Here is a 23,410-nt window from a genome sequence, read left to right on the forward strand (position 1 = left end):
CAGGTCTGACTGATGCTCAGAACAATCCCTCTGGCTGTAAGATCTCTACAGATTTATTTCCTGAGCCATCACAACTGTCATATTCTGTCATCTGATATGGGAGAGTATTCCAATTAGCAGTGAAAAGCCCATTCTAGAATTAGTGTCACATGAACACATTCTGTATTAAAATCAGATGAATCTCAACTTGAGAGGACCTTTTTCTCTGTCTGCTACCAAAAAGTCTAGGATGAAGACCTTAGTCTTAGATATCAAACTTTTAAACAAACCTTAGTGTCACTAAAATGTTGTCTGTGAATGTGAAAAAGCCAACTTCATATAATGCTGCAGAGAGCCTCAATTATAGTCATCTAGTCAGAGATGAATTAATCCTTATTGGCTTGATTTTACAGATTGTATCTGGAGCTTAAAGTGACACCACTAAAGCCCTGTACAGATGTGGAGATTCCCTGAAGAGGGGCCTAAGAACATCGTGGGAGTAATGGAAAGTCCACATCTGACAGCAGTAGAAACAGCACGGTCCATATTTTGTTTCTTTAATGCAACAGCTGACAATCTCTTTAGCCCATGGGAAAAAAAAAAAAAAAAAAAAAAAAAAGATCCTGCAGAGCTCAAAACGAGAAGAAGCTAGCATAGGTGCATGGGAGAGCTTTTTTTGGTTATGACAGACTGCTTGAAAATCACTTGAAAAAATTGATTGGCCACAGCTATTTGCAAGACACAGCAACACCAGATATCATGAGGCCAAGAATTAGCAAAGAAAGAGACTAAAAAGAAACCACATGTAGTAGTAGATCTTTAAATGATCTTTGCAGTCTAACTGCCTAGAAGAAATTAGTTCTGTTGTTGGAGAGGAAATATTCCAAGCCTGTACATAAAATATATTACCAGTTTTTAAAATGTTTAAATGCTATAGTTTTTGATGGGAAGGGACTATTTCCAATACTTTGAACAGCCAAAACGTAAGAACAGATACAGCAGCTCAGAACAAAATTTAATCTAGACTACAGTCTTTCTGACAGCAACTCAAAGAGAATACATGGGGTAGAGTGAAAGAGCAAGAAAACATACAGCAGTTTTTCCCTTGAATATTCTCCCATCATCAACCAAACTGCAGTTTAGTAACTTCCTAAAGTAGATATTCTGGAGTATCACACTTGGAAATTTAAGCGTCCAGGAATTCAAACATTCCAGGGAGAGGACTCACAGTTATGACTCATGTTCATAAGACCAAATATGTGTTTCAAGCACAATACAAAAACTTGATTATACAGAATAGATTTACCTTTGATTTCTGCCTGTTTCAAAGCCCTGTTCAGGTGGCTCTGCTGACATTGGAACTCTTCTTGTACAAGGACAATTATGAAAATAAGATCAGATCAGATGTTCAGTTCATTGCCTGACTGTGGCCACTGTAAAACTTAGTGATGTTCTAGGGCAGGTTTAGTCATCTGTACCTATGTCATCTGTCAGTGCCCAGAGCTGTACCTACTATTTTAGAGCCAGACTTAAACAGAGTCTCTGTCTATAAAGGGACAGTGATATGACATGAACAAACAGCTTGTGGTGATTCACCTGAGACTAAACTGGATTTGCCTGCCAGGATAATTCACCTGGAGAGCTTACTGCTTCCATTCACCCCCTTTCTTGGAAACAAGCTGAGAATAACAAACTGTTCTGATAACATCATCCTCCTTACAGTCAACATACTCTCTGTGGAGAGGCAGGGCCGGTCACACCCTATTACATGACAGGCACATATATGGTCATATAAACGTGATTCATAACTCTGACTCTTCAGCTTAAGAGTTAGGTGTCACCAACACCCTGTTGTCACAAACAACCTTACTTGAAATGTTGATGCCATGACTTTTCTACAGCAGTTCAGTGTTCAGTTCTCTCTGCCTGGGAGTCTGGAAAGTCTAAGTCACAAAAAAGTGCTCTAATCAGCTGGTTACAGACTTCCAGGAGAGAACTGCTATCAGTCCATCTTGCTGCTGCTCCTGTTGGTGCAAGCTAAATATGCTTTGGGTAAGAGACCAGGGCATTCAATAGCGACAAGAACATTCACAAATGAGGGCATACCTCTAGACCAACTCAATGACTCCCAAGCATTTATATTCGTTAAAACAAATACCATAACCTTGTCTTCTCTTCTCCCAGATAAATTCTATAGCCAGAACTTTAAGCATCTATCACAATTTTAAGCATTTCTTTATTGAAAGTTTAGCTATTTCATGCAAAAGAGAAAAATCCTTAGAAGGAAGAAAGGTGTTATCTATAAATCATGTTGTTTCAGTATCAGTAACCAACAAGCTGTGGACATCTGTTTTTCAATTTCTAGGTGCTGTACAAGAACATAAGACAAATAGCTCTGGGTTAGACCACAGGTCTGTCTGGTTTATTATCCTCTTGCCAGCAATGTTTAAATAGCAGAAGTTTAGGAAAAAGGACAGGTGCAGAGACTTATTTCTGCAGAATATCCTCTGGATTTCCTGCTAATGATAGCTCAGATCTTCCCCAGTGAGAAACGGTATCTTGTATTTAGAAGAGCTCATTTCCATTATTTTGGGCAGTTATTTTTTGAGCCCAAGAAAACTTTTGGGATCCATAAGATCCTGTAGCCAGGTTTTCCAATTCAGGCACTGTATTTTGGAACCTACCTCTTGCCTGTTTTGTCTGAGGCAATGTTGGCCCACTGTCGTAAGCACAACTCACCTACGCTGACCTTTATAATGTTATAGCTGCACTGATGCCCAAACTTGAATGGTTGAACTGAAGGTTACCTGCATGTAAAGACATGGACATGAACATACATGAATCACCTACTTTAAGTATCTTAAGGAACTTGTCCAAGATCAAATGCAGAGGCATTGGAAAAGCAGGAAAACATCCCAAGATGTCTCTGACGAAAGCCCATAAACTTTCCTTCAAATATCTTTCTCTCTGGTTTAGCATAAGTCTCAGTGGTGTGATCTGGTCTTGCCAGATCATCTACAACAGGTTGCTAGGTCCCAGAGCATCTGAACCTTTCTTTTGATCCCACGGAGAATTAGACTTTTAGCCAGCTAAAAAGAGCAAAACAGCTAGGCAGTCCTCCAGCCAAACTTCCCCTGGGTGTGCTCGTTTGGACATTGATATTTCACTGATACTAAACATTGCTTTTCATCATGAACCGCTCATTACTTGAATTCCATCAGGAATTTCTTATGTCATGAAAGAGCAGAGATTCTGCCTGAGCACACTGAGCAGGACTGACTGTCTGCTTTCTGTGGATAAAGTCGTTGATCTGTGTATATGTGTGTGCCTGTATCTGCAGAACATAGATGTCTTAGTGTTTTCCTCTCAATGGCGTCTCTGTTCTGCAACCATCTGTGTATAAAGCTGCTATTCTCTCATGAACAATGAGTCATACAGGAAAGTCTCTAAGAATTAGGCAAAAACTATGTTCATCCCTAGTCCTGAAGATGAGGATACAGTCCCACAAGCTCTCTGGAAACTCAGCATTAGTTTTCCCTTGACAGCTTTAATCTTAAAAATCTGCTGTTGCTGACACAAACTTACAAACAACAGGTTGGCAGTAAGCTGTCTGCAAACTGGCACTTCAAGTCCACTGCTTACCCTCCTCTTGGAACTTTCTAACAAAGACCCAGTACAGCACTGCTTACTGTGACCAACCTTTTCCTCATTCCATTTTCCAGTGGGGATCTGCTAACAATAATTCCCCAACTCTTTCTCAGCCCTCGCAGATGACTCACAGATTCACAGATTCACAGATTCACAGATTTCTCTAGGTTGGAAGAGACCTCAAGATCATCGAGTCCAACCTCTGACCTAACACTAAGTACTCCACTAAACCATATCCCTAAGCTCTACATCTAAACGTCTTTTAAAGACCTCCAGGGATGGTGACTCCACCACCTCCCTGGGCAGCCCGTTCCAATGCTTAATAACCCTTTCGGTAAAGAAGTACTTCCTAACATCCAACCTAAAACTCCCCTGTCGCAACTTTAGCCCATTCCCCCTCGTCCTGTCACTAGGCACGTGGGAGAATAGACCAACCCCCACCTCTCTACAGCCTCCTTTCAGGTAACTGTAGAGAGCGATGAGGTCGCCCCTCAGCCTCCTCTTCTCCAGGCTGAACAAGCCCAGCTCCCTCAGCCGCTCCTCGTAAGACTTGTTCTCCAGACCCCTCACAAGCTTGGTCGCCCTTCTCTGGACTCGCTCGAGCACGTCCATGTCCTTCCTGTAGCGAGGGGCCCAAAACTGAACACAGTACTCGAGGTGCGGCCTCACCAGAGCCGAGTACAGGGGCACAATCACTTCCCTCGACCTGCTGGCCACACTGCTTCTTATACAGGCCAGGATGCCGTTGGCCTTCTTGGCCACCTGAGCACACTGCTGGCTCATATTCAGCCGACTATCCACCAATACTCCCAGGTCCTTCTCGGCCAGGCAGCTTTCCAGCCACTCATCTCCCAGCCTGTAGCTCTGCTTGGGGTTGTTGCAGCCCAGGTGCAGGACCCGGCACTTGGCCTTGTTGAACTTCATGCAGCTGACCTCAGCCCATCGCTCCAGCCTATCCAGATCCTCCTGCAGAGCCTTCCTGCCCTCGAGCAGATCGACACACGCACTTAGCTTGGTGTCATCTGCAAACTTACTGAGGGTGCACTGGACGCCCTCATCCAGATCATCAATAAAGATATTAAAGAGGACTGGCCCCAGTACCGAGCCCTGGGGGACTCCACTAGTGACCGGCCTCCAACCAGATTTGACTCCATTCACCACAACTCTCTGGGCCCGGCCATCCAGCCAGTTTCTAACCCAGCGAAGCGTACGCCAGTCCAAGCCCCGAGCAGCCAGTTTCTTGAGGAGAATGTTGTGGGGAACGGTGTCAAAAGCCTTACTGAGGTCAAGGTAGACCACGTCCACAGCCTTTCCCTCATCCACCAAGCGCGTCACTTGGTCATAGAAGGAGATCAGGTTCGTCAAGCAGGACCTGCCTTTCATAAACCCATGCTGACTGGGCCTGATCGCCTGCTTGCCCTGCAAGTGCCGCGTGATGACCCTCAAGATAATCTGCTCCATGAGCTTCCCCGGCACTGAGGTCAAACTGACAGGCCTATAGTTCCCCGGGTCTGCCCTCCGGCCCTTCTTATAGATGGGCGTCACATTGGCTAGCCGCCAGTCAACCGGGACCTCCCCCGATAGCCAGGACTGCCGATAAATGATGGAAAGCGGCTCGGCCAGCTCCTCCGCCAGTTCTCTCAGTACCCTTGGGTGGATCCCATCCGGCCCCATCGACTTGCGCACATCCAAGCTCCGTAGTAGGTCGCCAACCATTTCCTCATGGATAGCGAAGGCCACATCCTGCTCCCCATCCCCTTCCACCAGCTCAGGGCACTGGGTGTCCGGAGAACAACCGGTATTGCCGCTAAAGACTGAGGCAAAGGCGGCATTAAGCACCTCAGCCTTTTCCTCATCCTTAGTAACTAGGTTTCCCCTCGCATCCAGTAAAGGATGGAGATTCTCCCTAGTCCTCCGTTTCGCGTTGATGTATTTGTAAAAGGATTTTTTGTTGTCTTTAACGGCAGTAGCCAGATTGAGCTCCAGATGAGCTTTGGCCTTTCTAATTTTCTCCCTGCACAGCCTCGCTACATCCTTGTAGTCCTCCTCAGTGGCCCGCCCTTTTTTCCAAAGATTATAAACCCTCTTTTTTCTGCTAAGCTCCAGCCGCAACTCTCTGTTGAGCCAGGCCGGTCTTCTTCCACGCCGGCTCATCTTTGGGCACGTGGGGACGGACCGCTCCTGTGCCATCACGATTTCCTTCTTGAGGAGCGCCCAGCCTTCCTGGACTCCTCTGCCCTTCAGAACCGCCTCCCAAGGGACTCGGCCAACCAGCGTCCTGAGCAGCTCAAAGTCAGCCCTCCGGAAGTCCAAGACAGCAGTTTTACTGGTCCCCTTCCTGGCCTCGCCAAGAATAGAGAACTCTACCATTTCGTGGTCACTCTGCCCCAGACAGCTTCCGACCACCACATCTCCCACCAGTCCTTCTCTGTTTGTGAAGAGAAGGTCTAGCGGGGCACCACCCCTGGTAGGTTCACTGACCAGCTGCGTCAGGAAGCTATCTCCCACGCTCTCCAGAAACCTCCTAGACTGCTTTCTCTGTGCCGTGTTGTGTTTCCAGGATATGTCCGGGAAGTTGAAGTCCCCCACGAGGACAAGCGCCGACGATTTTGCAACTTCTGTAAGTTGCCTATAAAACTCCTCATCCGTCTCCTCATCCTGGTTCGGCGGTCTATAACAGACCCCCACCAGGATGCTAGCCTTGCCGGCCTTCCCGCGGATCCTAACCCACAGGGATTCAACCTTATCATTCCCAGCCTGGAGTTCCACAACATCAAAAGATTCTCTAATGTAGAGAGCCACGCCACCACCCCTTCTGTGCTGCCTGTCCCTCCTGAAGAGCCGACAGCCAGGCATTGCAGCACTCCAGTCGTGGGAGCTCGGGGACTCTCTCCAGCTCTTTCTTTTACATTTCCAAACTACTCTGCAGATCTGCAAATTGCAGTGGAAGAGTTTGAAAAAGTTAGGGTCACTGCTCCTTGTGTCCAACAAGCTACACCTAGACCTGGAGCTGCCCAAAAGATTGAGAAGTTGGCCATATGAACTATATGAGACAGTGATCCATATTGGTATCAAAGAATAAGGTCAAGAGCAAAGGTCTTGCACCTGAGTCAGGGCAATACCAAACATGAAAACAGGCTTGATAATGAGTGGATAGAAAACAGTCTTGCAGAGAAGGACTTGGGGGTACTGGTGGATGAAAAACTCAACATGAGTTAGCAATGTGCACTTGCAGCCAACAAAGTCAACTGTATCCTGGGCTGCATCAAAAGAAGCGTGACCAGCAGGGCGAGGAAGGTGATTATCCCCTTCTACTCTGCTCTTGTAAGACCCCACCTGGAGCACTGCATTCAGCTCTGGAGCCCCCAACCCAAGTAGGACATGGACATATTACAGTGAGTCCAGAGGAGGGCTGGAGCACCAGTCCTGTGAAGAAAGGTTGAGAAAGCTGGCTTTGTTTAGCTTAGGGAAGAGAAGGCTCTAGTGAGAACTTATGGTGGGCCTACAAAGAAAGATGGGGAGAGAGTTTTTATCAGGGAATGTAGTGATAGGACAAGGTGTAACAATTTTAAACTAAAAAAAGGGTATGTTCAGATTAGATATAAGGAAGAAATTCTTCATAATGAAGGTGGCAAGGCACTGGACCAGGTTGCCCAGATACATTGTGGATGCCTGATCCCTGGAAGTGTTCAAGGCCAGGTTGGATGGAGCTTTGGGCAACCTGATCTAGTGGAAAGTATCCCTGTCCATGGCAGGGGGCTGGAACTAGATGGTCTTCAATATCCCTTCCAACCCAAACTATTCTATGATTCTAATAACAACAGCCTTAATTTCACATATCCAATGAGGTTTGGGTACTTAGGAAATAATTGAAAGAAAGGAAATACCCAGAAGATTTTCTCAGAAAGTCTCCTGTGGCCAGAAAGAGTACAGAAAGAAGAGCTTCTGAAAATCAAGTGAGCTCCTCTGGCTAGTGGGGAAGTTTCTGTTTTGGGTCATGTTGTCAGACACAGTGGTAAGAAAAGGTTACAGAGTTTTCATGGCCTCCATTGCCCCAGAGAGGTAACTAAGATGATTAAGAAGGTTTGAAATAAACGGTGACATATCCTAATAATGTAATGTACTCTAGATAAGTAGACCATACCCAGGAAACATGCACATGATAAATTCAAATTTTCAGTTAGTTTAGAATTTTAATTGGAAATTTTAATCTCAGATTTTAAAAGTTCTCTAATATTTTAAGTGATAAGTAAGGGTTAGAGATGCTAATACATGAAAGGAAACATGCTCCTGGGGGCATGAGTGAAGCTGGGTGGCTGGAGTTGGACCAGATATTAAGATCAACATATAAAATGAGAATAACTGAATCACAGAATGTTTGAGGCTGGAAGTGACTTCTGGAGGTCATCTAGTCCACAAGCAGGGCCACCTAGGTCTGCTTGCCCAGGACTATGTCCAGATGGCTTTTAAATATGTTCAAGGATGGAGATTAAAAACCTATGCTATACAATGGGAAAAAGATATTGCACTTCATACCTGGAGTCATCACTTTGGGCACTGAAGGAAGTGATTGGATAGCTCACTTGGATGGATGGAGAGACCATCCATGCTATCCTTCCTCAGCCACCACCCTTCCTGTTAGCTGCATCCTTCTGACCCTCCTGTGCCTGGTATCAGTTTTGTGTTCTCCAGCCTTTTCACTGAATTGATCAGTCTTCAACCAGCAGAAAGCCACTGCTTGGTGGGTTCACTGAATCACTGAAAAATGTGGCTTGGAAGGGCTACTGGAGGTCTTCAGTCCAATTTCCTACTCCAAGCAGGGCTAACTTCAAAGCTAGATAAAGTCGCTCAGGGCCTTGCTCATGGGAATCCTGTAAATCCCTAAGGACACAGATTCTCTGCAGAGTCTCTGGGCAGCATGTCACAGGGCATCACCACTCTCATGGTAGACAATGTATTTGTCAAAAAACATCCTCCTGGTTTGCAACATGAGACCATTGCCTTTTGGCCTTTCACTTTGCACTTGCAAGAAAAGCCTGGATGCATCTAATTTGCGTCCACCCTTTTCAGCAGTGGTAATTTTAGTTACATAGTCCCTAAGCCTCCTCTTCTTCAGGCTAAACAAATCTAATTCCCTTTGCATCTTCATATGGCATCTGTTACAGCTGACCGATCATACTAGGGGCTTTTGCTGGATTCTCTCCAGTATGTCGACACCTCTAATATAATTGGGGGGTGGGGCGTGGGGGGCATGTCAGAGAACTGTACAAAGTATTACAGAAGCAGTCTCATCAGTGTCAAATAAAGTGAATAATCACATCCCTCCACCTGCTGGATCCATTACTAGCTACTTACTAATGCAATGCAATCCAATGACTGGTTAGCATTATCAGTACAGGAGTGCATTGCTGACCTATGTCTAGCTTGTTTTCCATGAGGATCCCTAAGTCTTTTCTGCAGAGCTGCACCCTAGCCAGTCAATTCCTAGTCTGCACTGATGCAGGGAGTTGTTCTATCCCAGGTAGAAAATATAACAGGATTTATTATTTCATAGAATTAGAACAAACACATGAGGTCAACTAGAACAAAATTTACCAGCTGAAAAGTTACCTCAGTCTTCTTGTGCTTTGTCTGGTAATACATGTGATGAGCAATGGTGACATATAGGAGCAATGTTTCATCCCTGAAAAATCCTAATTTTCTGCAAAATATTTTTAGAGCTGCACAAGGTCCAATGTTGGTCACAGACATACACAAATGGCCTGTAACTCTCAGCACAATTTACCCTTTTTCTCATAAAAGGCCCTGCAGGCTTGAAAAAGAATCTTGTAGGCCCCTGGAATGAATCCCACTTCCATCTGTTCCCCCAGGACCTCAAAGGAGCAGCAGGCACCATGCCTAGAAAGGATAAGCTTTGTGTGTGCATGGTATGTTTTTAAATCAGCATTTTAATCCTCCTTCTGACTTCACAGATAGGCAAACTAGTAGGAGTTCTTAGTACACCTTGAGGTATACTAACATTCTACTACATTCTTAGTATACCTTGAGGTATGACAAAGCTTCAGCTCTCCTATTAAGCTTATTTGTTAGTGTAATAAAATAAAGAGTACGTACTTTTTATTTCCTCTGCATAACTTAAACTACTCATAGGTCAACTAAATGAACAGCAGTATGTTTCTTGCTCTTAAAGAAAGAAATAAAATTTATTGAGAAACCCTAGCAGCTGTCCTATTTCAATTTTCTTCCAGCTTTCTTTTTGGTTGGTTTTGTCCTCTTTACTCCCTGTCCTGTTTTCTGTTTTCCCTGTCTGCTTCTGTTCAGAACGCTAATGCTAATACATCTGCATTTCTTATAAATTTAGAAGCAAAAGCTAAGTACAGTGATACAGAAATAAAGAAATACAAAAAACTCCAAAGCTGGGCAGAGCTTAGAGCTGCTTACTGGAATTGCTCGACACAGACCTGTGTTCACATTCCTCCCAGTCTATGGAGGCTCAATGCCACTGTCCTGTCTTCTTAGATCCTCTCTGTGTAAAGAAACTTAGTTGAACAGTGTGCAATTTTTGAAGAACAGATAACACGAATGTTTGCTTTTATTTTCACATTTATAGCTAATTTAAAGGTGTGGCCTGTTTTTTTTTTATTTGTTTTATTTTACTTTATTTTACTTTATTTCACTTTATTTTACTTTATTTTACTTTATTTTACTTTATTTTATTTTATTTTATTTTATTTTATTTTATTTTATTTTATTTTATTTTATTTTATTTTATTTTATTTTATTTTTCCCTCAGCCTAAGAGCAGTTCAAGCCTTTGGCCTGAGCACTGTGCCCACCATCAGCTTGGACAGTGCACTCTGCCTCTGTACAGTGGTGATGAGTAGTATAGATTTGGACTAAGTCTTTAACATTTACCTTGTCCCTTCTGCGTCTCTCCCAGAACTGTCTTAAATGAGCATGGTGACACGATCAAAGGTCACGAAAGGAAGCCACCGAAGCTCTTTTAACTGCTGATGCTAACATACGACCTGAACACCTAACAGGCTGATTTACTGAAATACAGCTGCAGAGAAACAGCTGATCACACAAAATGATCCTTCTTACTGCTGACTGGCATGCCCAGAATAAGCCAGTGCTGGCTCATGGGTAATACACGTGTCTGGTCATTCCATTACCTCTCCTTTCCTGGTATACTGCGACAAAGCAAAGGACACAGAGGGTTCTACATGACATCTCGCCTTATGACAACTAAAATGCACATCTAGAAGCTTCTGGGAGTTCAAAGAAATTTTCAGATGAAGGCTTTGCTTTCAGCTTTATAAATGTGCTTGTAGCTCTCATCATGTTAAAGAAAAAAATAGTGTTAAAAACCACTCCTGCAGAACAAAACTTCAATGCAGATGTCATTTCTCCTCTTTGCATGTTTCTTCCTCTATATACAAATAAAATTATAACAACTGGTTTGTACTTAACAAAAGGATAAACCCTGCTAATCTACTGATTTATGTGCCTGCATTGTGCTTACCACAGCACCGTTTGTTGGCTGAGGCAGACGTGGTCCTAATGTGCACAGCTGTGCAATGAAAACCGTATCATGTCATGTGAGTGTGGGCAGGACTTGCCAGTTTAGAGGGGGTTGGACACAATGACAGTTCAAGTCAGACTGCTGTGTTTGTGACGTTGCTAACCATACGTATCTCTAACAATTGAAAATGCCATGCTGAGGAACGTACAAGCTAGAGCCAATCACAGCAGGTAGCCATGGACCAAAAGAAGAGAAACAATAAGATGATTTTGACCAGCTTGACAGGCAATGATCACAGACCATCATGTGATGGGGCATTAGTAGACAAAACACCAGAGAGCTATGACTGGCACAAAGAACCCTGAATACAAGTGGGATGATGGCCAGTCAGGAGGCAAATGGGTTACAGCCAACAGTGATGACAGGGTACAAAATATGGAAGGATGACAGATGCCCAAACTGAACACAACATACAAAAACAATTGCCACAATTGTTTCCCAAAACTATCTTTGAATTCCCTAAATGAGAAAGGAATGAGATGGAAGGAACAAGGAATGAGATAAAGGAGATAAGAACAATGTGCCACTAAGTACTGAATGTACTTAGGGGAGGCAGGAAAACTGACAGGTGTGATCAGCTGATGTGTTGATGGCACCTGTGTCCAAATACAAAAATGAAACAAAATAATGATCAGAGCCACTGACACTCAGAACCACCTGGCTGAACATGACTACCCCCCATGGTTCCTATTGACAAAGACGTTTTAAAATGAAAAAATTGAAGCTACAGCCAATTAATTGGCCCCTTATCTTTGCTTTTGAGAAATGATTATATGATTCTATTAAATGATCCCTTTTTTTCACTTAGGTGTGATACTTAGAAAATGACAAGCAGCTCAATAAAGACCTGGGCAATGGTGGCCTAGAACAGCCCCTTCTTTTTCGATGTGTGGACCCTACTCACCACAGAGGGTGCTGAAACACAGTATGTCAGAGTGGCACTTTGAGGTGAGAGTACAATCCCACCATGTTACAGAAGCCTGAAGTTGGTGGAGGGAACCCGTGGCAAGGGACGGGGCTACCTCGGGAGGCTCCTAGGACAGGCCGAGGACTCAGACAAGGCCCTGCTCCAGCACCAGCCTCAGAAAAGATTTCTGGCTGACGTTTCCAAACCTTGAACATGGAGACCCCGACTAGAGTTCAGTGGGTGACGCCCCTCAGGCACTGGGCCTGCACTTCGGGACACACGAGCTTGCTCGTCTTTGGAAATGAAACCAGGGCTGAGGAGCCGCGACACCGCGTACGGTGAAAGCACTTCTCCCCCGAAGGACGGAAAGAAAAGGAACGTTCCCCGCCGCAGGGCCTACGGCCCGGCCCCGGACGCCTGCCGGAATGCCCGGGCCACCGCCGGGCGGCTCCGACTCAGCATCGCACAGGGCGGGACGGCCTCACCCGCCACCGGCCCCGCCGCGGCGAGGAAGCGCCCTCTGCAGGCGCCGCCGGCCCCCGCAGGCTGGGTTTCCGCGACCGGGCGGCGGCACGGCCCCCCGAGCCTGGCCTCCCGGGAGCTCTCGCTGCGGCCCCATGGCGCGCCGGGGCTTTCCAGCGCTGCGGGAGAGCGCTGGCGCCGGGCTACCCCGCTCCGCGGCCTGGGGAGAGGGGGCTCGGCGGGGTCCTCGTGGAAGCTGCGCCAGCCATGCGGCTTCCTCCCCCCACGGCGCTCCGTACGGCGGATCTCCCCTCCCTCTTGCCTTGGACGCTCACGGCACAGCCTTCCCGCCCCACGCAGGCAGCATGGAGCAGACCGCCTCACTTTCCCTTTCTTCCACAAGCAGGTCTCTACACCACAGGAAACAGCGTATGCAGCAGATCCCCACACATGCACTGTGTGGAGCAGAGGCTCTACCCTTTCCCACAGGACTGTGTCAGGGACGGCTAAGGCAGACAGAAGAATGGAGCAGTTCCTAAGTGCTGGTATTGTTCCAACCTTATGGAGAGATTTTTGCTGACTCCTACCCCTCCCTTCTCCCCTTCCCCCCCCATCCCCCCTTCTTTTGTCTTCTGTTCTCCTGTTTAATTGTTAACTTTTGTATCTAAGCATGAAAGTTGAAAACATAGAGGACAAATGAGGTGTCTGTGCCCACTACCTTCGGAATTCTTTTCCGTGCCTCGGATGTAACACATACTTGGGTAACTGCTGCCCTACCTGCTGTAAACGTTTACACCCAGCCTTATTACAAATTGATAGCCCTTACAGTCACCAGTGTGTTGTGTAGATTTGTTTTTATTTCTCACATCTACTTAGGGTTGACTAAGAATGTAGAGGCCAAACAGCAGTTTCATGCATACCTAGTGATTAGAAGCAGGTAATGAATATTTGTTGTATGCATAGAAGTCTCTAGCATCAGGGAGCCTGCAGCAGCTCTGGTCATGGACCTCATTCTTCTGATTTCTAAATGTTAAATAAATAAATAAATAGATAGGTTATTGGGGGTAATTGAATTACTTGTGGGGTTGTTACAGGTTATTGCACATGTTACAGGCTATTGCACATGTTATGCCATATTACTGGTAAAGAAGTATTATCTCCCAATTCTGCTGAAAGACCTGGATTCTTACAGTAGATTATATCTGGTATATATCTTGGGAGGCACCAACAGGATTTTCAAAAAACACTGATTTTGAATAAGTGCCAACTCTGCCCTTCCTTTATGATGGCAATCCAGCACAAAAGTAGGAAAAAGACAGCTGTGGCTGCCAGGTGTTTGAGCAGAGATCTTTGTGGCACTTGGTGAATAGGAAGGGTCCTCTGCAGCCCTTGAACTCACCTGTCTTCCAATATCATGGCTTTTGGCTCGCAGTTTGTTAACCTGACTTTCCGCAATATCAGCTCGTTCTTCAGCCTCTTCCAACTTGTGCTGGGTCTTGCGGCATCGAGAGAGATTAGTGTTTGCCTGTGCTTCCTGAAATCATGGTGCCATCAGTGACATGCACACAAACTGTCATCACCCTGTTCCACTTAACACCCTGCACCTGCTCCATAGTAATATAACCTACTACAGTTAGCCTCACAGCTCCGTCCTTGCAGTGCCAGAACTCAGTGCATTTGTACTACTAACAGCAACATGAGTACTAGGAAAACTGGCTGGTGTGACTCCAAAAGTTTAACAACTCCATGATAATTACAGCTGTGCCTACTCTGTTGTAAGCCAAACTCTTCAAAATATAGGGAATATTCAAAGGTAATGGCCACCGCTGTCCTATCAAACTGAGTATTCACTTATTTTAATGAACCCTGGAGACCAGACTTTTCAGAAATATCCACCCAGGACCCACAAGGATTTAAAGAGTCCTGCACTCACAGCTTCCTCAGCCTGTTTCTTGTATGCTTTCACTTTTAACTGCAGCTTGTCCACCAGTTCCTGAAGCCGGAAAATATTTTTCTTATCCTCTTCAGACTGTGAGAAGTGAAAATAAAGTCATCCTGGAAATATGGACCAAGGTGATGCACTTAGAATACAAGAAAGATACAGAATAGGGCAGAGGATTTGAAATACCTGGTAAGTGAGCTCCTTCAGTCTGCGTTCATACTTGCGAGCACCTTTCACTGACTCTGTTCCTCGTTTCTGCTCCATGTCAAGCTCATTTTCTAGCTCATGAATCTGAAACACAGTATCACGATAAAGACAGCAAGCTGCCAAGAAGGGCTGCTGATACCACTGTAGGATCCAGGGTTTTGCAGGCTAAGGCCTGCAGAGAAAGTGGCAGTGCAGAGCAGCTTCCTGCAGCTCCTTCTTGGAGTTAGACTAGCTAAAACCCATTCACCATGCTACATTAGTAGTGACATGGTGTGTGACTCCACAGTTGTTTGTACAAAGAACTTTGCTGTGTGTAGCTGGGGCAGCTTTAACAAAAATCAGGCTTAAATCTGTCAGGGAGGAGGAAACTGAAACAGGGAAGGGAGGTTTCTGTCTACATTCTTCAGATAAGTAGGAAACATCTGTTTCATCTGTAATTTTCAAGTCTAGCTTGCCCTCATGAATAACCTGTCTGATGAGGGCTCCCATAGTACTGTTGCTGTTCTGCAGTGTATGCAAGTCAAATTTGGACACCAATTGTTTTCTTTCTCAGTGGATATTTCCTTCCACAACCAGAAGCACCTAACTCCCAGTCAAATGTGCTATATCTTGTAAAAGGAATAGATTGAGTGCAGTAAGTGTAAGTAAGTAAGTAAGTAAGGCAAATGCTCCATCTAGCCTTGTGCTCTGTCTCTGGGAGTGGCAATAGCAGATGCTATTTAGGGACAGCATGGAAACCTGGCCACTGTCTACTCCCCTCACACTTGTCTAGCTTCCACTGTCGTTAGATTAGGAGTTTCAGTTGACATATCTGTGCCTGTTCCCTTAAGTGTCTGTTTATAAACTAGCTGATTCCTAATCCCTTTTTGAACCTTCCACCACTGCCTCTACAGTTTTCCGTGACAGCGGTTTCCAGAATTTCACTGCCCAGTCTGTACTTTCTTGTATCTGCTTTAAACTGACCTCCAGGCAACGATCTGCTCTGTATCATTTGTCCTTCTAATATTGTGCATTTCGATGACTAACCATCACGAATGCATCTAGTTTACTACTTTCATGATTCTGTAAATTTTGATCACATCCTCCTCATCCATCTCCGCTCCAAACTGAAGAGTCCTAGCCTTGTTTGTCTCTCATCATAAGGCTTCACCCCCTCATCTGCCATTCCCTGGAAGGTTCTCTAAGTGGTGGGTTCTTCTTGAGATGCAGAGACCAAACTACATGTAGTACATATAATATAGTGGCAAGTAATGCTCTATCTCTCTCTCTGTCTTTGGTCTCAGTGCCCTTCCTAATAAAGACTAACTCTTTATTTATTTATATATTTTTGGGGGCTTTTTGCTTCTACTGCACATTGAGCAGTTTCTGAGACCTGTCATGGATTGAGATCTCTTCTTACTGTAACTCCCAGTTCCAAATTTGTCCCCATGTAAGTATGTTTTAAATTATTTTTCCCTAGGAGTATGCCTACACTGGTGTTCATCTGCCACCATCTTTGCCCACTCATTTAGGTTTTATGAGGTTGTTCTCAAGTTCCTTACATGCAGTGCAGCATTTCACTATTCAATGTAATTCATCAAACCTGCTGGAAATCCCTGTTGTAACCTTCCCAAGAGATTCCAGCAGCCAAGGACCAACTCAGGACCCTGACCTTAGTGTACCCCAGTTTCTCCCATACCTTAGCCTCTAGTTTCTGGAGTTGCTTCTTTCTACCCTTCAGTGCCAGCTGCTCAGCCTCATCCAGACGGTGCTGCAGGTCCTTCACCATTTGTTCCAGATTCTTCTTCATCCTCTCCAGGTGGGCGCTGGTGTCCTGCTCCTTCTTCAGCTCTTCTGCCATCATTGCTGCCTGGTTATAGTAGAGTTATGTTATATCTTCACATCACTGACAGTTCTGTGCTCCCTTTGGGAGCAATGAACAATGACCAGCTTCATATTGGTGTTTGGATCTCCACATTCTCAGTCAGTGCCTATGGCTGTGCTAAAGGTCTGTCATATAAGAACGATCACCATTTCTTGGTATTTCTACAGGTACTCTGCCTTGGAGTATAGGCAGGGTTGATGACAAGAAAAAAAAAAAGGCATCCAGATGACTCAGGATCCAAAGTTTAAAAGCATCTCTGGTACTCCTAAATGATTTTAATTATCTGGCTGTTTGGTGCTTAAGTTTCAGTCAGACTCCTAAGCAGTTTTTACCAATTAAATGACCCTGAATGTCTCCTAATTACAATGAAAAGCTTGTGCCTGTTGAACTCTTCAGAATCTGGAATAGCTATCACCATGGTTTCATAAAAAGGACAGAGAAGCTGTAGGGGAACCTGCAGAATGGCTGCTGAGGGGGAACCAGAACTAGACACAGTACTTCAGACCCAAGTGCATCATGATGTGATGCAATAGTGTAACAATTTTCTGTTTCACCTTCATACACCATTTCTAGATAGTTCTAAGATTTGTTTCTTCTGATACCGTGGAACAGTTTCCTTGTTTAAATAAAATATTTCTATTCTCCCTTTTTATTTCCTGTATCTCTTGCGTAGAGAAGCACGTATGATTTTAGTCTCGATTCCTGTTTTCTGCTGTATCTAAATAAGACTTGGTTCAGGCTATTCTTCCCATTTCAATTTTGCCACCGTTTTTTTGCTATTTACCCTGGAAGTCAAAGTGAATACCCACAAAGTAGGTATTAAAAAGAGGAGATGGGGTGATTTTTCAATACAGACTGGTAACAGAACATGAGTAGATGACCTAGACTGAAAGGTTCTTCTATGACAAGCAGTAGGGCAGAGGCTGTGCAAGGCCCAGGTAGGAGGGAGTGCGCATCACTGATATTTTCTGTTCCTAAGTTGAATAATCAATTCTCCCCCACCTGATGGCTATCTTTCTAAAGTGTAAATGTGACTGGAGTAGTATAAAATGGAAGAGAGGTAAGCAAGAGAACTCACATCTATGATTGCTTTTTTTGCTTTCTCCTCTGCATTTCTGGCTTCCTGAATGATCTCTTCAACTTCATTCCGTAAATGAATAATGTCTGCTTCCAGTCTCTTCTTGGTGTTGAGGAGGCTTGTGTTCTGTTGGGACAGTCCAAAGACAGCTAATTTCCATACCATTTCATGCCAGACCAACATGCCTATTACAAAGGAGATACCAAATACCTGAGAATGAAGAATCTGCACTCGCTCACTGGCATCTATCAGCTCCTGCTCAGAAACTTTCCGGACTCGCTCTGTCTGCTCCAGGGCAGCTCTCATCTCCTCAAGTTCTGTTGTCATCAGGTTGTTCCTATGCTCTACCATAGCAAGCTGCTCCTTCAGGTCATTATTCTCTCTCAAAGCATCATCCAAATGGAGCTGGGAATCCTTTGAAATTGAAAGCACCATGAGATTCAGAGGCAAGCAGAGTGTCAAAGTCTTTATAGGACAGTTGCCCTTCTGATCCCTACCTGGAGTTGCCCTTGCATGCCTTTGATGTGCTTCTGTGTCTCTGCCACCTGACAGTTGGCATGGCTCAGCTGTATCTCCATGTCATTTAGATCTCCCTCCATCTTCTTTTTCAGCCTCAAAGCATCATTTCTGCTTCTAATCTCAGCATCCAACGCAGTTTGCATAGACTCTAATACCCTCTGGTGATTCCTCTTCAGCTGTTGAATTTCCTCATCTTTCTCTGCACTCCTTCTATCAACATCTGACTTCACTTGGTTCAGTTCCAGCTGAACACGCAAGATTTTTCCTTCTTCATGTTCTAAAGAGCCCTAGTAGTGTTGAAACAATATTATTTGTCTGTGTAGTGTCCATTGCTAGGAAACGCCCATGCAGAATTTTGACACTTCACAGTCAGTAACACAGACATGTTTGCATTACTGTGGACCTTTAGAAAAGGCCTAGCTCTGCAAATGCAGACTGCTGTTCCCATATACAGGAATTATTATACCTTAGTGGGATGGTAATCAATAATTTAGTAATAAGATTTCTTAGAACAGTGACTCCAATACCACAAGTTGTGGGCACTGAGAGCTATGTTGACACTGCAGAGATAACAAAACATGTGAAAACATTAAATTGACAGGAAAGTCAAGCCTCATACTGAGAAGAAGCTTGCTGTCATTTTCGTCTCAATGCTGAATTCTGTTTTAGGGACTCTGCACTTAGTCCCTCCCAAGGTGTGAAGCCCCAACAACTGTGTGAGCATTCTCCCCTTCCATACAGCCTTTTCCCTGTGATACTCATATCATCTAGCTTACATTGTTTAGGAATTAGAGTTTGAGGCTGGGTCTTTAGAACCAGTGGACAGAAATAAGCACATCCAGAGGATTAAGCATTTGATGTAGCTCTCGCATTCCTTTCTAGAACAGACCCTCCAGAGATACCTAGTTCTCCTTCTTGTTTCTACAAAGAGCCTATGGTGACTAATTCAGGATTAGACTGCTGACATTTAGATACAGAAATTGGACCAGATGGATTCTCATGGCCACTATAACTCTTGTTCCTACTGCTGTCCCATCTAGTGTGATCTCAAGATCAGAGATGTCAGTTGTTTTTATTCCATTTTATTCTATCTAAGGAGAGTTATGGAGAAAATAAAATGAAGCTCTTCATGGAAGTGGACATCACAAAAGGCAACAGTCAAAAGTTGATACAAGGGAAATCCCGACTGAACATAAGCATAAAAATATTCCCCCACGAGAATGATGCAGCAAGGGAAAAGGTTGTCCAGCAATACTATGAAATCTCCATCCTTGGAAATTACAAAAAACAATTAGACAAGGCTCTGCGTAACATAATGTATTTTGACTAGGGAGCAAAAACTGTCAGAGTTTTGAAACAAATGACCTTTCTGTAGCCTTTCAGAGGAGCAAAATCAAACCGGTGGTGCAAAATGAGCTTAGTTTTAGCCTGGGACTGATTTTTTTTTTTGTGCAAGATGGCACAACAAGTTGTGCTACATTAGGAGAGGGGCAGTCTCTATGTTATTTGTTCTGCTTTCTCCATTTATGGTCTCTCCCAAAACAAGACCCCTTATTGAGGACACTTACCTCTGCTTCTTCTAATGCTGCCTGAAGGTCACATTTTTCTTGTTCAGTTTGCTTCTTTGCTTTCTCCAGTCCATGATTAGTTTTTCCAGCTTCAGCAATCTGTTCAGTAAGATCAGAAATTTCCTCTGTAACACAGAAAACACACATTTAGCTCATCTTGTTGTCAATGGCACCTGCAATTGCTGTTTGGCAGGGGGAGTGACAGAAGAGATAATGGTGTATTATGAAATGGCAGTGAGAGGAAATAACAGATCCTGTCTCATGTGCAGTATTTATTTCTGATTACCTGCTATTTCCAGTTCAATGTGCAAGTTTGAAAATGAGGGGGACCAACTGGAGGGAGCTCAGAGAGTAGTATCAGTTACCTCTGGATAGTGAAATCATATCTCCAGAGACAGTTCTGTTTGATTCTCTCTTCATTCCCAAATTCTCCCCAGGGATCACTAAACTTCACAAAACTGAACTGAATTCCTTTACGCAATTAGTTAGCTGATTAAATGCCAATCTGTTGTGCCACATCTGCATGGTGCTCCAACCAGAAGGCAGACAACAGCCCACTAGGTCTTTTCTAATGGTAATGACTGAAGTGGTCTGAAAAACATGAGTATCTGTTTTCATCAACATTTGTGTCTGTTCAGTTAATGTGATCCCTATCCATGAAGGGGATTATGATGGTGTGAAGGAGGGGAAATATAATGATGGCATTAGAAACCATGAGGAAGTAGGATATTATCATAAGCTGTACTCTTGTGCTTATAGGTGACCTTGTGATGAGCTGAACAGGAAGGAAAGTCACCTAACCTGAGTTTTGTGGGAAAACCGTAAGAAACAAAAGCTTGGGAAGAGGCAGAATTCTGGTACCCCAGAAACATGGAAGCATCTTAGCATGATGGATCCCAGCTGAAAGAGATCTGAGAACTCACGCTGGAGGTTCTTGTTCTCCCGTCTGACAGTCTCTGCCTGGTCAAGAACTTCTTCATAGGCATTCTTCATCCGGAATATCTCAGTGCTAAGGGAGCAAGACTCCTTCTGGGCAGCTTCCAGCTCAGCCTGACTCTCCTGGTACTTCTGCTTCCACTCAGCCACAACCTGGAGTGACAGGAACCATCAGAGCATAAGAATGGCCCATTCTTCAATACTAGTGTCCCTGCACGTATATGTAACAAGAACCTTAGAGGCATGTCATTGGGTCACAAAATCTTCTTCATTGCACATTCACTGCCTGCGACAATCAATTCACTGGGATACATACTTCATCTATTTCAAGGGCAGCTACTTATATTATCCTCTTCAGACAACAGGAGTGTATGCCCCCAAGCTCACAGGTAGGTGTTTGGTTTCACAGCAACTTGGACACAATGTGGTTAGTCTGAATGAGGCTGTGTGAGCTTGTTTATTATTTCAGGACCCAGTGGTCTTGCACTCAGCTCACCATAAAAGGTCGTGCTATTTTCTCCTATTGTCTTCTGCGCAGCCCTGCAGGCCATCTTCTTTTGCTCATCTACCCATTTCAACCACATACACCGGGCTATGCAACATCACTTGGGCAAACAGCGTTGAGCCTTTTAGTAATGTTATTAAAGGCAGTGAAGGTTGGAACTGATTAAGGAGGTTGAAGCTATGCCTAACTTGAATAAAAGGCTGGAAGACTAGCACCAGCCAAAAGTAGGGGCTTGTTAGAATTTATATGAAAACTTTCAGTCTACTTGATCAAAGACTTGATGCAGATCTTCCCATTTTCCCTTGTGAAAACTTCATGCTTTTTAAAACTATCAGAAATCTATGTTATTATCTGATGTGGTTACCTGAGATTATTCACACTGTGACATCATTACTACATGTCCTGTTTGGTGCTCCTTACCCACAGTTTTGCTTTGGATAAAATTTAATTTATCTTATTGTGAGTGCAGAACTTTCATGCTTTCAGAATTTGGCGTGGCCTATCAGATTTTTATGATATTCGTATCTGGTAGGCTTTCTGAATGAACCTTGTCAAAATTCTTCTGCTTTTTATCAAATGCTGCACAGGCTGCGTTCAACCTCTCCATGTCAATCATGAGGTCATCCACTTCCCCCTGCAGCCTCTGCTTTGTCTTCTCCAGTGAAGCACACTTTGAATTGACAGCCTCAGTCTGCTCCTCTGAATCCTGCAGCCGCTGAGCAAGCTTCTTTCTGCAGGACAAGACAATCAGTACTGAGAGAAGGAAAATTCTGACATTCTGAGAAAATGGACAGGAAAGGAGTGTGGCACAGGAGAAAGAAGAAGAGAGAGCCAACATACAAAGCTGTGATAGTGTGATCAGATAACATTAATAGGAGCCTAGGATAACAAAGAATGCTTGGAGTGGTGTGTAGGCTGGGAGAATACACAGAGGAGATACGGACATGTGGGTAATCATAACTTGGAAGGGAGAATCCCTAGAAATCTGGGAGAGAGGTGAAATGTGAGGTGGAATCAGTGAAGAAACAAGAGTATCCAAGCGGTAGCCTACACCAATGTGGAGAGGAATCAGAAACACACTTTCAGTATCATCAGTGTCAAGAATGCAATTTTTCAACTACTATGTTTAACTCTATAGTTAATACACTGGAATTGCCCATTCTGTAGAAACTTTCACAAACCTCCACTTCTCCTCCTTTAAACCTTTACTCCCTCCTCTTTTCAGTCCCAATACATTACAAAGCACATTGCTCTGCATATTCCCACTACAAACATATACTGGTTTCCTCCAGTTCCTTTTCACATTTCTACATAAATATCCTTCTACTTGTTCAAGACCATCCCTCCACATACTTAGCTTCCTCCAGCTCCTCCATGCACTGAATAGTGTCTGTCTCATATTTGGTTCTCCACTGGGCCACTTCGCTGTTGGCTTTGGACAGGGCACGCTGCAGCTCTCCCTTGGCTTCTTGCTCCTGTTCATATTGTTCCCGGAGCAAGTCACAGTCGTGGCGAGCAGACTGCAAGGCATGGGCTAGGGCATTCTTGGCCTGTGTAGTTAGAATTATACAAATTGTCAGAACACTAACCATTTGTGACTGGACCTTTTAACTACATTTTGATAAAAAAACCCCTCCACATCTCACTGCCTATGTACAGCAGTTGCTAGGGTAACTGGAGGAGAAAAGTGAATAGCATTTGGGACTCTGTATTTCAGACCTGATATTGTTAATCAGGATCAGTTCTTTTTGCCCAATTTGTCTGGGATACTGCCTCTTAAACACATCAGCAGAAAGTGCTTCAGGCAAAGATGCAATAAATTCAGCAACAGGAAATGTGTGAATAATGCCTCCAGAAGATGTTTCCCTGTAAGCTTTTCAGGTAAAATTTAGTGTTTATCTGAAGGTGGAAGAGACTTTAAACTGTATTGTCATTTCTAATCCTGGGTACTCCACTAGCGTCTTTTTCTTTTTTTCACTTCTGCTCTACCCTTTGCCTGAGTGATTTCCCATAGGAGTAAGGTATGTACACAGAGCTATTTTTATTCACTTCTTTCATGTTTTTGAACTTCAGAAAGCATGGCAAGAAGGGCTTAAACTGTCTTATTTAATTTCTATAATGTCTCTTCTGTGTATTATATTCAAAAGCAAAGCTTAAAAGTTTCAGTGTTCTCATGTCTCTGCCTTTGATTTATTTTACAATTTTCCAGGC

General features: G+C 44.1%; 1 protein-coding gene and 2 long non-coding RNA genes across 8 annotated transcripts in view; 2 read left to right on the top strand and 1 right to left on the bottom strand.

Moving 5' to 3' along the window:
- Positions 1-11,037: 11,037 nt before the first annotated feature.
- LOC310884248 lies at positions 11,038-20,656 on the top strand. Its single transcript, XR_014574097.1, has 3 exons — positions 11,038-13,125; positions 14,559-14,711; positions 20,518-20,656. It is a non-coding gene; the product is annotated as an uncharacterized lncRNA (long non-coding RNA).
- Positions 13,145-23,410, bottom strand: part of LOC310884244 (myosin heavy chain, skeletal muscle, adult-like) — a 41,577-nt gene continuing 31,311 nt past the window's right edge. For 5 of the 6 annotated variants that reach the window (XM_083805739.1, XM_083805740.1, XM_083805738.1 and 2 more), the window contains 11 exons: positions 22,553-22,749; positions 21,747-21,930; positions 20,682-20,847; positions 19,759-19,883; positions 18,169-18,477; positions 17,882-18,085; positions 17,672-17,797; positions 16,408-16,578; positions 14,709-14,813; positions 14,514-14,609; positions 13,145-14,114 (listed from right to left, as the gene is read on the bottom strand). In XM_083805739.1, the coding sequence (XP_083661865.1) occupies positions 13,767-14,114; positions 14,514-14,609; positions 14,709-14,813; positions 16,408-16,578; positions 17,672-17,797; positions 17,882-18,085; positions 18,169-18,477; positions 19,759-19,883; positions 20,682-20,847; positions 21,747-21,930; positions 22,553-22,749 (2,031 nt within the window). In that variant the 3' untranslated portion in view covers positions 13,145-13,766. The remainder of the gene's footprint in view (positions 14,115-14,513; positions 14,610-14,708; positions 14,814-16,407; positions 16,579-17,671; positions 17,798-17,881; positions 18,086-18,168; positions 18,478-19,758; positions 19,884-20,681; positions 20,848-21,746; positions 21,931-22,552; positions 22,750-23,410) is intronic. The other variant, XM_083805742.1, reaches the window with a different exon arrangement.
- The window catches only part of LOC310884249, a 51,438-nt gene continuing 48,776 nt past the window's right edge, over positions 20,749-23,410 (top strand). The window contains exon 1 of the long non-coding RNA XR_014574098.1: positions 20,749-21,083. This is a non-coding gene — a long non-coding RNA (uncharacterized lncRNA). The remainder of the gene's footprint in view (positions 21,084-23,410) is intronic.

The sequence above is a fragment of the Anser anser genome (genome assembly GCF_964211835.1).
Source record: "Anser anser genome assembly, chromosome: 19".
Classification (NCBI taxonomy): Eukaryota; Metazoa; Chordata; class Aves; order Anseriformes; family Anatidae; genus Anser; species Anser anser.